Source organism: Corapipo altera, unplaced genomic scaffold (genome assembly GCF_003945725.1).
Source record: "Corapipo altera isolate COAL_440 unplaced genomic scaffold, ASM394572v1 23b, whole genome shotgun sequence".
NCBI lineage: Eukaryota > Metazoa > Chordata > Aves > Passeriformes > Pipridae > Corapipo > Corapipo altera.
The window spans coordinates 9,917,713-9,933,015 of NW_020884885.1; the positions used below are offsets into that span (position 1 = coordinate 9,917,713).

The 15,303-nt window shown below is 35.0% G+C and overlaps 1 protein-coding gene across 1 annotated transcript in view; it reads right to left on the reverse strand.

Moving 5' to 3' along the window:
* The window catches only part of MYBPC3 (myosin binding protein C, cardiac), a 61,889-nt gene that overhangs the window by 39,474 nt on the left and 7,112 nt on the right, over positions 1-15,303 (reverse strand). The window contains exons 2-10 of the mRNA XM_027642490.1: positions 13,639-13,905; positions 11,245-11,340; positions 10,927-11,013; positions 10,631-10,779; positions 9,565-9,682; positions 8,133-8,181; positions 6,906-6,950; positions 4,458-4,514; positions 4,042-4,044 (exon numbers count right to left, since the gene is read on the reverse strand). Coding sequence (XP_027498291.1) covers positions 4,042-4,044; positions 4,458-4,514; positions 6,906-6,950; positions 8,133-8,181; positions 9,565-9,682; positions 10,631-10,779; positions 10,927-11,013; positions 11,245-11,340; positions 13,639-13,905 — 871 coding nt within the window. The remainder of the gene's footprint in view (positions 1-4,041; positions 4,045-4,457; positions 4,515-6,905; positions 6,951-8,132; positions 8,182-9,564; positions 9,683-10,630; positions 10,780-10,926; positions 11,014-11,244; positions 11,341-13,638; positions 13,906-15,303) is intronic.

Below are 15,303 nucleotides of genomic sequence, written 5' to 3' on the forward strand. Positions count from 1 at the left end.
TATGACTGATTGCCTTCCAGGGAAACAAATCCAGTCATCATAAAGTTTTTGCCTGTCATAGTTTGCCTTTTGGTAAACAGAGAAATGATGGAAAAAATAACAGTGTGTTAAAAATTTCTTAAGGAAAAGGAACTTCCCATGGCTGTATTTTCTGATATAACCAGGATCAAACAGATTCCAGTCCAGCAGAACCCAGCCTTATAATGAAGCCATATTCAGTGGTAAACTTCACCAAGGAGACAAATTATGCAACAGGTAATGCAGAGAAAAGTGGAATGTTATTGGGTGTATTTCCATTTTTTTCAGGAAAAGAACAGTCCAATCAGTCTATGAGAAATATCGCTTAACAGTACTACTATGGTCAGTCCAGACAGCAGGTAAAACCAAACATTTCTGGTACTCCTTTTATTTCCTGAAAAAGGTTGGCTTGTAATGAGAGCGCTATGTTAATTAAAGTACTGCAGTCCAGGCCTGGGTTTTCCAGCACCCTTGTTGCTCTTGAACAGAAAGGAAGCAAGAGAAGTGGATTTCAGCTCAGTGAGTTTGAGCTGAAATATGGTATGCAATATCTTATATCTTTGAAGTAGTTTAGCACTCACTAAGCATTAAATCCTCTCTATCACTCATTGAATTGATAGGAGTAGCTGAAGTTTAGAGTGCTTGTGATAAGCGTTCTGTGTATTTGCTTTGCCATAACAGTACATCAGTATCACTCACAAATTTAATCAGGATTCCTTTTCTCCATACACGTATAATTTGGTTTGAGGCAGCTACAAATGATTTGTAGCTTTTGTAGTTTTGCCTAGCAGAAGGTAGGTAAATTGAACCGATTTGCCACATAGACCAAGATTTTTTTTAACATAGGCAGTTCTTGGGTTAATTGCCCTGGTCATATCAATGAGTGATTTTAAAATATTTCTAAATACATGTAAGTTAAAATAGATATATAAGTACATAAAACTAAGGACATACAATATTTCAAATATGTGTTTAATTATTTGTACTAGTAAAATTAAAATTCTGTGAAGAAACTCTATCTTGAAGTATAAAATCATAGAAAATAATAAAAACTTAACAGATTCAAATGTTATCTCCCCTAAGACATTATATAAATATTGGTGGTCTCTCAGTCTATCTGCATACTTATAGGCTTGTCTGTACATATCCCCTATTTATCTGAAAATTTACAGGTGGGAGTATTCATGGAGTTTTCAAAAAATGTTTTGTGTGAGTGATTTTCAAGTACATAGTGAGAAAAATCTTCCAATTTGGAAAAAATTCCATAGTCTAATATCTCTCACTATTGAGAAGACTTGATTAACTTTAGCTTTTATATTACTCCATTGCATCCCATTTTTTTTCTGGCAATAATGTTTTGGTGTATACAGTACAAGAAATTTGAACATAGGAAAGAATATAGTATCTTCCTTGGAAATACTGATATATTCTGATTTCAGGAAAAGGCTTGTGAGTTGTATGTAAAATGGTACTAAAAGCTACAGGTTGTAATTTCTATACTGTTTAACTGAGTTCTGAAAAAGAAAAGAAAAAACCGTCTTTGAGCAAAGTTTTCCCCATCCTAGTACTCCTTTTCACTATTTTGCATTCTCTTTGATCCTGTAAAGACACAGAGTTTGCACAGGGAGGCTGTACTCTTCCACTACCTACAGGAACTAAGCAGTGTATGAAAAGTAATAGAGCACTTGGACTCCTGAAGTTTCTCCCACACTTATGTTACTCTCCCTGATGTTGGTGATCCTTATTCAGAGTGATCACCTCATAGGTTAACTATGGACTTGGGGGCATTACGATGCAGCTTAGTGAACCTGCTGTAAATGGAATATGCAGCTGATATGTTTCAAACATATGTGGAGGGGTTAAAAATAGTTTTGTACATCCCAGAAATGGTTCCTTCCTATCCTGTTACTGTCAACTGATTGGACCCTGTCAGCTGTCACCTCCTTCAAGGTCTCTGCTCACTATCCCATTTAATAGCTCTGTGACAGCTGTTCTGTCCTTCTTCCCAATGACCTCTCCTTGGCCCATGACATCTGTATGTCAACACCAGTTAATTAAATTACAGTGATAGGAGATATAGTATTAAATGAAGCTCTTTATTGTTGTGGGAATGATCATTACCTCTGGATTGAGGGACACTTGTAAATTAGGTGCGACAAAGCAGAAGTGGTAAATGAATAATCCTCATTCTATTTGAATCTACATAGCTCTTGAGAGTTCCTCAGCATGAGGTGCCTTTTCCCATTCTCTTTTAGTGAAAAATTCTTCCATTCCGTGATGAGATTTTATACCTATTTATTATCATTAATATAAGAGTGGTCTTCAACTTGAGGTGTGCAAAGCCTGAAGGATCCACAAATTACTTCTGAAGTGGTCATGAAAACAACTAGAAACAGTGAATTTATATGCTTAAATTCACTAAGCAGAGATTCGTAAGTCAAGAAATGTCAAGAACACTGATAAAATGCAGGGAAATGGATGAGATTCTTTTAATTAATCGTATTTCTAGTCTAACAAATAATGAATACTTAAATCCACAAATTGAATATTTCTGTAAGTACTGGAGATTTTTACTCCCTTTTAGAGTTTGATCACTGCTCAAAACCAATTATAAGAGCAAAAGGGAAAGGTGCTAGGAGGGGGATTCATAGTACTCAGCACCTCATTTCAGGTGGAGACTGTATGAAATTATGTAAATATTTTCATGTTGTCATCCCTTTATTTAATTTTTTTTAAAAAGACAAGCAATTCTTTTTTGGTTTACATTTTCTATAGAAATTAGAGTGTGTGTACAACAATTTGGGTCATGCTGAAACAAGGAACTTTGATGTCAGTTATAGGAAGTTTGATAAATGTCCTTATCAAACCCCTCAGGTGTTCTGGTTGTGGTGTTACTGCAAAGCCAGAATTCGCCTATAGTTGGATGCATTCCATATTGCACAGTACAGGGCTTTTTATACCTCTGTGACCTTGCTTGTCCCACTGAAATTTGGGTGAGTTAACCTGAGTGAAACATGAGACTATTATGTATTTATTGCCTCTGTAACCAAGCTCCTTCATATTTCTACATGATCCTACGCTGCTTGTGAGGATAAAACACTTTTTAAAAATAGTGATACCAGTACCTGAGCAGAAACCAAACACAGATTCACAACAACAACCAAGTAGCTGATTGTGAAAACTTAAACTAAGTTGAGATTTGCAAAACATGAATCTAGTAACAAGTGTTTATAGTCACTTCAGGTGCTGAAAAGATAGAGTGAGTGGCTAGGGTCAGTGTACAGAAAGAAGCAAACAAAACTTCATTGCCTGTTTGACAGGCACCAGCAACAATAGAATGGAAATGATTTTTCTGATTCTAATTACTATGACAACAGGAATTTAAAGCAGTGGGTTATTGAGAAAATCTGGAAAGTCAAGGAAAATTTAAAACTGCTCATGAAAAAAAGTGATGGTGAAAACCAAAGAACGTTCAGAGAAATACATTGATCGTATTGAATGGCCCACCCTTAACTTCTACTAATTGTTTAAAAATGTTTCTGTCTCAAAAATTAGCAGTTGATAATTTTTTTTCATACTGTGCAATTTTTGTCATGCTTTGTATGTAAAGAAGACAAAGATGCATGCATTATTTCAAGCTAAATGATTCTTATATTCAGTCTGACCCATGCATTTATAATAAAATGAAATAGAAATCTTACTCTCTGTTGGCAACAGTGGAATCCAAAACACCCAGATTAAGAGTTTGGTAAAAAGAGAAAAACATGAGTAGATAGGTTATGAAAACAGATATGTCAAGGAAGGATGAGAATTGGAGAAAAAATTCAAAAAAGAAAGTAAAAGCAAGAAATAAGAACTAAGAGTATTAAAAGAGAATGGAAGAGTGAAAAATATTTATATAATATTTATGCAACATAGAATATATTTTATATATACAATAAACAGTCACGTAAGATATAATATATAGTTGTACAGTGTGATAGTAACATTTAGATATCTAATAAAAATGCTTGTCCTCCGAACTCTCTGATGGAAAGAATTGTGAAAAGGTAGGACAGAAAATTCTTTAAAAGGCAGCATTATAGATAGATATTGTAAATTGTTGTGTTTTGTTTTGTTTTGTTTTGTTTTTGATGAAAAGTCTGCTGAAAACATGTTATTACCTGAGTCCAGGCCTTTTCTGTCTTGGGAAAGACAATTTTTTCTCTTTTTTTTTTTTTTCCCAGTATAAACCTAGCAGAAATGCATTAAATGTTGTGTATTTCAGGAAGTTGCCATAACTACCTGTCATTCTTTTTCCATTTAGAGCTGCTTTAGGAAAATGATAGGGATTCTGAATTTATGAAACTTTGACCTATTCCAGTATTATTGTTTTCAGAGTTGTTCAACAGAACCTGGTTACTTTACAGATATGGGTTACTCTATGGATTTTTACTCACCTTTTTTTCAGTAGGGAACTAAAATCAAACTCCGCCCCTTCATCATGTCCCTCGGCACTGTATAGTAATAGAAAATCATAAATAGTTTCAGAAGGAGATGGGAATAGCTTGTGAGACTATAACATTATGTAGATGACATTTTTTTGCAGGTGGGTGATAGATGTGTTTATATGACTTAGAATGTGCCTTGACATAGAAGGTGACTTAATTAGGCTCTATGTCCATATTCGTCTTCATATAGGTATAAGAAATATATATCATGAACTTGTATTTTTTCTACACTCATTGTGCATAAAGTTGTACAGGGTATTAATTTGATGGTGGTATTGATCTGCAATATATTTGTTGTCACAAAGGTTTTGCAGAAGGTTTCTTCTTTCCTCTAGTTTCCAGGAACGTAGATATTTTTTTACGACGTAGGGCAGCATTAATCAAGCTTTTTGTGAAACTTTTTGCAATCTAAAATCACTTTTTCCCTCCTAGTATTATCCCAGCTGTAATTGTTTCTTAAGGATCTTTATGATTCCAGAATTCATTACACTGAAAAAAGTGTCACATCATTGGTGCTTAGGAGAGTTGAAGGAATTCTGTGATCCTCAGATGAGGTTCAATATGCTGTTGTTCAACAAGCATCACGACAAGCAACGTTGTGATGAATTGACTTGTGAGAACAAGAAGCATCAAGCAGAAGTTTTGTGATGTGTAGTTCTGCCTGTTACATATGATGAACTGGGATGGAATGCAAAATATTATTTTTTGTGTTGTGAATCAAATGTGTTTTAGCTGTGCTTCTGAACATTTGAAGCACTGGTCTACTCTGAAATCTTAGTATAAAGTCACTACAATCACTTTTTGGATTCAATTCCTAAAATATCACTTCAGGGATTTGATATAAAAAGTATTGGGAATTACAGTGGATTCTGTGACTGTTGATTATTCCACTTAGGGAAAAAAAAAGGTCTTTTTTTCATTTTTCTTTGCATTCAAACAGGTTTTAGAAAGTCAAAATATATTTTTTTGTCTCAACTATTAATGTTCATCTGTCTCTTAACATCTCTGTTTTCTTCAGTACAAGAATCTGATGATGCCATCTCATAGCATTCATATTCTTCCTGCAGCAACAGTTTATATCTAATTACTGTTTCATAAGCAGAATTTTTTCTTTCAGTTGTACTGGTGGCAGTTGTAGCTCATAATGCTGCCTTTATTGATATACAGTACTAGTTGCTTCAATAAAAATTGGTTTGTCTGTAGAAGTATAAATCAGAATGTCAGGAAAAAACAATATTGTAGGAACAAATAAGAGTAAGAAATCAGTCTCAACAGATAAATGATGAGCATTTTAACAGTCCTGTTAAAAAAATAGAACAGAAACAAGTGCCAAACTTCTTGCACTGCTTGAGAGTGTAAGGTTAAATAACAATTTTAAATGTGTGTAATTTTGAATATGTTGTAAGAAGACATCTTTTCATTAAGAAAGTAATGTTTTTACTTCTGTGACTACTTGCAGGATAGTATAGCACTGGAAAAGATAATTTCCTGGGTATAAGGCTCAAAGAGAAAAGTGTATTTTTGGCCACTTTGTTCCCTACTTTCAGAAAATCTTCCATGTTTGCGGGTAAAATGTATATAAAATGTATATAAAAATCACTAGTATAATCCCAAATTTGAAAAGGTTTTCTTGTAATCAAATATTCAGGAAATCAAAATCTACAACTGGGAGAATTACTATTCATGTTATTGTTCACAAGTGGTAATTAAATCAAATTTTCAGGAAGGCTCAGCAATCAAGGTTTAGCTTTTTTGAAGAATAAGACCCTAATAATTGCTTTAACATGCATAGAGTTAAGTTTAATCTCAGAGTTCCTGTTTTTGATATAGCAGAAGACATTAGGACCAAAAGGCATAAAGTGAAAATTTTAATGATACTATATGATAAGGAGTGTGCCAGGAGACAACAGATTTTCATATACATGTGTGTTGGTACATTTTTGTGAGCAGCGGCAATTTTAGTCAGAATGTGCTCAGTAGAGAGGAGAACATGTACAACAGAGGGGGCAGACATGCATATAATTTGAAGTTACTTTTTTTCTTGTAACAGTGGTGAGGAGATGCCACTTGCCAAACACATGCGTTTTCTGTAGATGAATCTGCCTCTCACTGAACTATCACACTAATCTTTCTTCTTTTTATCTCTTTTTATCTATCTTTTTGTGTTTTAATCTTTTTGTATTTTTATATTTTATCTTTTTTATTTATCTTTATTTATCTTACATTACTACTTACTCATATGTATTAATCTTATATAAATACTACATATTATAAAAAATGATTTATTTGGAATTCGAGCTGCAGCTTAGTTTTGTTGGTTGTTTTTTCTTTTCCTAAGCAGAGAGAGACAGTTCATTGTAAGATTTAAATTTTTCAGTTGACACAGGCAGTGACTACCTGAGAAAGGCTGAAGTCATCCGTCTCCCCCCTCCTGCTAGGCTCCTGAGTGAGGGTATCAAAGACAAAGCTTCAGATTTAAACAGATCAGTTCAAAATTTGGCTCCATTCTTAAAGAAGAAACTGACAATCTGAACAGCCTGAAGCTGCTCACACTGCACTCACTTTGAACTTATTCTAAATGATTTTAATTGTACAAGCCTGTTTTCACTGCAGTGACGTAACACAATGCAGTTAAGCACTGAGCATCCTCTATTTAGCAGCCATCAGAGCATGGCTGGTCAGCTACCTGTAGATAAATCTCTGGAGATGAATTCTGCAAGTCTTTTTCATTTCTTTGGGATAAATGCTAAAAAAAAATCTTATATAAAAGTAGCACTGATAGAGAAATACTCAGAGCGTAGCCACAGATGATTTGTGCCCTATAATGGAGAAATAGGTGTCTGTAGGAAGATTCTTAGTCTAGTAATTTTGCAAAAATATATAAAAACTAAAATGGAAACTGAATTGCATGAAGGGAGAAGAAATTCACAACAGTGAAAAATAATGTCAACTAAAATAGAAATACCTAACCAATTTTGTGAATCGTACTAATGGGAGGGAACATTATTCCATTAAGCTATACACCAATTTAGAGGGTATTAAAGATGGGGGGAGAATGTCATTTTCAATAGCAGGTTTTAATATCTAAGACTACATATAACTGAGTTTTCACATGGACACTTGCAATGCCATTGTCTTCATTCAATTAATATAAGTATAGAACAAGAAAACAAATACAGTCAAAATGCTTACATGAGTATTTTCAGAGATCTGCTCCTTACAGAGCTCACTTCAAACACCACTTCCTTGTTTAGCAAATGTTTATACTAAGGTACATGCCAGATCAAATCAAGACTAGACAACACAGAGAATCTTTTCCATCTCTATTGGTCTATGTCTGGAGTGCACTTTACAGGTCTGGAAAAAAAGTGCTGAAGTTCTCGTTAGAATGATACACATCAATTGCCTAATTGAAGACAAGCATGATTATTATGCTAGTACAAAGTCCAAAATCTCTTAGGTGATTTCTAGGATTTCTATAATATTTTAACAGTAGAAATATTTCTTAGTAGACATTCATATATTTGTACTTGTTTGTACAACAGCTTGGCCTTTAGATAGCTTTATTGAAATCTGTATGGATGTATGATCTGATCTACATAGGTTTCTGCTGTGCATACTCACGTGCGTCGGAAGGCAGCTCGAATATCCAAGTCTCCAGTTACAGGTGCTTCTGATGTGACAAAAAGTGATGAAGAACAATGGGAGAGCAAGTCAAAATAATGCAAAAATACAGTGCTATTTCTACAGCTTTTCAGCTGCAGAGATTCTTTTTCTAAATTCTTGTATTGTAGAGTGTGATTAATTGCATACTGAGAGCTTGAAACATCATCTTTTAACATGTAGCCTTCACTAACAAGCTTTCAAAATCCAGTGTTTCGTGTATAACTTATTTCTGTTTCATGTTGCATCATAATCTGGACCTTGATAAACTGTCTTATCTCTTGTTTGCCAATTCTCATGCTGCTAAATTTTAGTTTCAATAGCGGCTTCACAGGGTATTTAAGTCCTAATAAGAATACAACGGGATATTAGCTGAATACTATTATTAATAATAAATTATAACTATCCTCTGAAAGAAAGATAAATTTTTGGAAGTATGTAAAGATGTACGGGAAATTCACTGAGGATGTTGCACAGACAGAACTTTATTACTCTATCGGTATGAATTGGTGTACTACTACTACTGGGAGAAGAACTGTTCTCAGTTGCTGCTCCTAAATCTTAGGAGTCCGACAGCCAGCTAGTGAAACTTCAAAAATTAACATTGTTGAATGAGTAACTTCAACAAACTTTTGTCTTTGCAGTAGGTTCACTGGTAGCTGGACACAAGTTAATATTGAAGTCCCTTCAACAGAATTCCTGAAACAGAAAATGGTCCAAACACTCAACTCTTTCAGGCCATTAATGCTTATCCTGTTTTACCTAAATTCTTCTACACTAGGAGCAAACTGATGTGAATATGTACTTCCTTTTCAATTTTCATAAGCTTTTTAGTATAGCAGTTGTGAGGGTGGCACCATATATTATGTAAAATGAGTCATCCAATCTTAAAGCAATTTTATCTCACAAGGTGCTTCTGCATCACTTGAATTTATCAGGAAGAGAAGAAAAAGGAATTGACAATAGTGTCACGTCTAAATCTTTTTTTCTCCTCCTCCTCCCTTTTTTTTTCAAGTATCCATTTTCAGTAGTGAACTTTTGCCAAAGTAAGAACGACCATATCTTCTATTCTAGTTGACTTAAATATAATGGAGGAATGAATCTGAAATCAGAATAAAGCCAGAGAAGAGGTGGGCTGATTCTGTGTGGCCTCTTTAAGATCATCACAGTTCTGACTTGAGTGACAACTAAGTGGTATTTCTAAAGACCTGTGTCTCTGCCACCCATCCAGTCCTCATCTATGGGCCTCTCTAGGTGTACCTTTAACTCTTCAGAACTACTTCAGATCTGTGCTTGTCTAGCAGCCACTATTTACCAGACGGAATTGTTGGTGGGCAGGAAGAAAAACAAAATAGGGGGCAGGAAGAAAAAAAAAGGTGTCAGTTCACCTTACCATTGACTGTCAGGTTGAAACTAGAGCTATCAAACTTGTCCTTGGTAGACACCTCGCATCTGTACCCTCCTGCAAAAGTCATGTTTGCCTCTATGATTTCCAGTTCAAAGGTGTACACCTAGAAGAGATACCAATGATAGAATCCATAAGGTAGAAAATGAAGTGGTGAAACAGAGGGAAAGGGAATACATGGAGAGAAATAGGCAAGGGATGAATTATGCGTTTCTGTCCTTTTAAAATTAAGAATGTCCTGAGTGTCCAACTCATTACTGTAATAAAAATTATCTATAGCTCCAAATTCAGGAACAGCTAAAGGGTACTGTCCGTACAGGTATCCCTGAGGATAGCAAACTATGCTGGTGTATTGGTATGTGCAGTCACCACATACACTAATTGCATGTAAATTGGAAACAGGGGTAAAAGTTTCATTAAACAGTTACAACTTCTACCCAGAATGTATACAGTACATGTCAAAATTCAGCAAAAGGAGTGACTAATGTGAGTAAGGCTGTTTAATTCCATCCAGGAGAGGGTAGTAGTGTTTCATATACTACACAGGATGAGAAGTCAAGGTACAGACTCTTGTATTCTTGTTTGTGTATCTTTGAACACATTTGTGGTAAAAAATGGATCTTAGCTATTTAAAATAGTTTAGACAATACAAGAAAAAAATGAATTCCAACACAAATGACAGAATGCTTGACCTGCTAAGATCAAGATAGACCGTCCTTAAATATCTGTCTGATTTATTGTTTTCTCTTAAAAATACCAGGTATCTATTACTTGAGAGGAAGATGGAGGGAATCCTGCAGTAGATAGTGCAAAACTTTCTTCCAGATTGTCCAGACATTTTCTCATTTCACGGTAGGTAAGAGTACGCAAGAGCCTGTATGTAGAGCTTGTCTCGTCTGTGTAGTCAAAACATAGGCTTACTTCTACTTGTTAGTATAGCATCGTGTGTCACTTTAGATACCTTAATATCAAAACATTCCTATATTAGCTTCTATTTTCCCCAAATTAAAGGTTATCACCCAGAAGACTGAGAACCGTATCCTCCCAGTTGTACCTTGGTATTTCGATCATAGTTGTCATGTAGCTGGAGATGTTTCCCCACTTTGCTTCCCAGGTCCATCCACTTTCCTTTGAACCATTTCACTGATGGCTTCTTCAGTAGGCTCTCACCTGCTACTTTGGCAGTGAATGTGATGTTTCCACCTCGTAAGGGAAGTAGGTTAAAATAAGATTATGAATAGTGTTTAATTTATCTGTTATATCTCTGCTGTCACCCTGTACATGGAGAGCTAAATGGTTAAGCAACAGGTGCAGTTTACAAATATCACTTGCCTGACATTTTGTACTTACCAACAGTAACTTCTGCATCCTGTGGTCGTGTCACAAAGAGCCCAATGGGGTCCAAAGGTTCTTCTGCTTGAGTCTCAGCAGATGCAACTGAAATAAGCATCATAATTACCAGTTAGAACATTTTGCATCAGCCTATATAGTGCATTAGTTAATTAATTTAAAATATCTCAATATATTTCTTTTGTCTCTGAGATTCCTTATTCTTTATGGTCTGCCTTCATCTACTGTCTCTACCTCACTTACTCTAAGGAGTCCCTCTGCAACTTCTTTCCTTCTGCTAATAAACCAGAATTGATGACAGCATTAGTTCTCTATTACCTTCTGTGTTTTGGCTGCTCTCTACTGGTGGAGCAGGTGATTCTGAGGCACTTGGGGCTGGTGCATCTCCTGCAGGAGGGACTGTCTCACTCTTTTCTGGAAATGAATGTCAGCCAAGATTAGAGAAAGACATGTGTCTACTTCCTTTCTGAAAAAAATTTTGCAAAAGAACAGCTTTTGATTTATGTTAGAAAATGCAGAGAAGTTAGGTGTGGTTTCCTAGAACCTAAAGCATGTGCTGGAAGCAGAAGGGGCCTACTGAAGCTGTATGATGAGGCTCGCTCTTTTGCTGAGCTTGGAAAGAACTGATGTGTAGAAAATTGACAGCTGATGAATAATGCTGTTATTTGATGCTAACATTAATGGTCTAAACAGAAAAGGTAACTCAAAATGATGTAATTATTATTTTTGTAAATAGTTTGCCTATTCATGAGATTTTGTTTACAGCACTGTTGGAATACAATGTTATGAATGCTATTGCTGTGTGCTGCTTGGCAAAAGCTGCAGACACTGCTAGTAATCAGTATGGATAAAATATTTTAAAAATCCATCTGTCGTTTCTTCTGGCTTATGGAAGTTTGTGTCCTGACAATTAAACCATGACCTCACAGAAAAATTCAGGCAAATGAATTTTGCACAATGGAGAAGACAGAATTGCATGAAAATGGAGTAGGAGTGAGCAACTGGAACAGATGGCGGGAGGTAGAATTTCTTGAAAGAGATCAGTTGCAGCAAGATATTTTTTCCCTTAGGTAGCGGAGCCTCTTCCAAATAACAATGGGTGATTCAGTCACTCTATAACAATGTCATCTTAGTAAGATCTGAAAAACAAGACAATATCTGTGAACATATCAATGTGCATCAACTCTGCTCTCAGAAAATGTATGCCTTTTACTCTTTATGCCTTTACTGTCTTTATTTGGGTCTTGAAAGAAAACAGTGTGATTTTATTTTTATTATTTTAATAGTTAAGTATTTAGACCTTGTCCAAATAAATTTTAACTAAATTTTTACTGGAAAGAATTAAATGTTACTCTAACTGATGTAGTGTAGATGTTCCCAGAACTTGGAGCATCTAGTACAGTGTAAATAGTGTAGCTATTTAAAAAAAGCTTATTTGGAGGTATTAATATATAATATACACAGGAAGATTATCTCTCATTTGGCATCCTGATATCTCCATCACCAGTGGGTGCTTGTCAGAGGTGTATTGCTTTTAGGTAATGACTGCACTCCCAGATTCAATAACTCCATTATTTGCAGGTTATCTGCCCATTGCAGGCTCCGCCTGGAACTAACATGAAAGACAATGATGAAGATATAACTAGTACAATATGGACCTGTTTGCTTTTGGGATGAGCTAGTCAGCAGGATCACACTTCCATATGCTCTGATAGCTGTCAAATTGTCCTAATCCATATTAGGACTTCCCCTTATTCATAACCCGTCATGATCTGTCTTTTAATCTGGAACAGGATATCTTGAATCCTGTTAAACATTCACAAGTGTCTTTTCAGCTCACCAGAAGATCTCACAAGGTGTCCTCACGCTGCTAGACTAAACAGTGATAGCAAAGGAGAGGAGGTGATATAAACAACTTAAGTTTAAGACTTTTCACCAAAATAAAAAGCAAAAATTAAAGTAACAGAATTGGTAAATGGGAAAAGTGGAACAGGAAAGTAAAAATATTTCAAAATTCATTTCATCTTTTCTAAGCGTCTTCAGACATTTTTCATGAGAAAATTCCAGGGAATTCATGTCTCTATATTTTTTCCCGGGAAAAACCTGGGCAAGTTCTTTCAATTTCCACTCTAACTGTTCCTTTAATGCATACAGAGGTAGTAATGACAGGTGATATATAAATAATATAAAGGTTACTCTTCATATTTAAGTCCGCCTTGAAATATGTATTTTTGTTAGCAGGTGATTTTGAGACAATTTTGGGTAACATATGAGCTCCTAGAAACATTACAGCATAACTTGTAAATATTTTGTCAATTGTTACAATTTCATATTTAAATTAAATAATTAAAAGAAAATACTAGGTCTAAGATGCAGGCATCTTAGTTTAGGTCATGTTAGGTTAGATTAGCTTTGCTTTGCTTCTTAATAGTTAAGTGTAAAAGCTTGACAGAGAATTCTAAAGATGAATGTTGAGATTTCTTTTGTGATCTCCACTGTGTGGACTTCTGACATCTGGAAATGGGTGTCTTAACCACAGCAAATGTATTCCTCAGCTTAATATGAGTTAGTAGCTCCAAATAATTGGGCATAATGCTGGTAGAGAAATCTTATAGTGTTAAGATAGGCTAATTTCCATGGACCTCATTCATGAAAGTTGTAGGTGGGACTGGAAATACTGATGAAATCAGAATTGCTTAGGAAATGCAGTACCTGGTTCCTTGACCTTGAGTTCAAATTTGACCTTGGAACTTCCAGCTATTACAGCATATGTCACATCATCTTCTTTTCCTACATTATTGATTGTCAGTGAATGCTTGTTTCCTTCTGTCTTGATGACATATTTCTCACTCTCAGTAATTTCTGTGCCTGCTCGCTGCCATTTCACCTTGATGCCAGATTTTTCTGTCTCTGCTTCAAACACAGCTGTGCTTCCGGCTGTCACCTCTGTTGTCTTTGGCTTCTTGGTAAATGCAGAAACTAAAAAAAGAGAGATGGCTCACTAAAATCTGTTTTGCAATTGTGGCATATCTGGTGTAGTCAGCTGTTGTGGCTGCAGCAGCTGTCTCCTTTCTCTTCCATCTGCCCATGCAAGATATAAATTACAACACTTTCCACAGAGAAGTTGTGGAATTGTCTTTGAGTTTACCGAGTTTTGTCTCTAAATGAGATGCCATATCTTCTCCATATTGTCATGAAATAAACTGGAATGGATAGCAAACTCACCTCATTATCTGTCTTTATCTTTCTTTCCCCCCATAATGAGCTCTGATTTTTTCATAAGTGAATGTTTTGATCTGTGACAAGAAGGCGTGGTATGTAGTCTCATATATATCGAGCTCTCTACATTAATTTGCCATGCAGTTTTATTTACAAATACTAATTTTGTCCTAATGCATACTTAGTACTGCTTTTAAAGAGGATCAGGATCTGTTCTTTAACAACACTGTAGTTTGTGCACGAACCTGTGTCCTACTATACCACAACAAATTAATGGTTCATCTTTAGTCCCTCTGTTTTGACTGATCAAGGCTTTAGTGGAAAGGGATCCACATTCCTATGATGACCCCTGTAATTTAATCCTACCTAAATTAATATCAATTGTTGTTTGCATTCAAAAGTTCACTTCAGCATTAAAAGTTGAAGTACTTGCCTATGTGGCACTCTACAACAACTAGTTTTCTAATTAGTTACAAGATGGATTAAAATAGTTCCTCAGTGTGTCAAGAAACACTTATGATAAGAATTAATGAAGTTATTAATATATGGGGTGAACAAGCATAAACCAAATGATGTTTTAATTTTGATATAATCAAAGTAGCACAGCAGGCAGGAAATTGTAAAGCAACCAATGCGTCATGATTTTGATCCATGAGTACGCTAATCCTTCTCAAGATTAGAATTTTAGTAAGGTAACTTATTTTACTAATTTCTTTACCTTGATTTATTTATTTATTTAGTTATATTTCTCAATCTTTATTTTTAATCAAGTTTTGCATTTTTACTCAAGTCTTAATGAAATAAGTTATCTTTTTGCTCATTATCATGAGCTATGTTCATGTGTAAAAAATGCCAGTAATTAATATTCTGATTCATACAGAGTATTTTTTGTACATCACTATGTCATCTCTTTAGTCACTCACCCCTATATAACAGTACTTTTATAAAATATTAATTATAAAATATTAATAATTTAATCATGTATAATTTTATCTGTAACCACTGTGCAAATTGTCTATAGCTCTCCTACTCTGGCAGCAACAAGAATCCTTCCAAAGGCCACAACAACGGTTATAATTAGCTTTGGACTTTTGATTCTGCTTTATAAAAGTGAAAGGGACATGACATGAAAATATTTTAAATGAAAAAGTTCAAGTT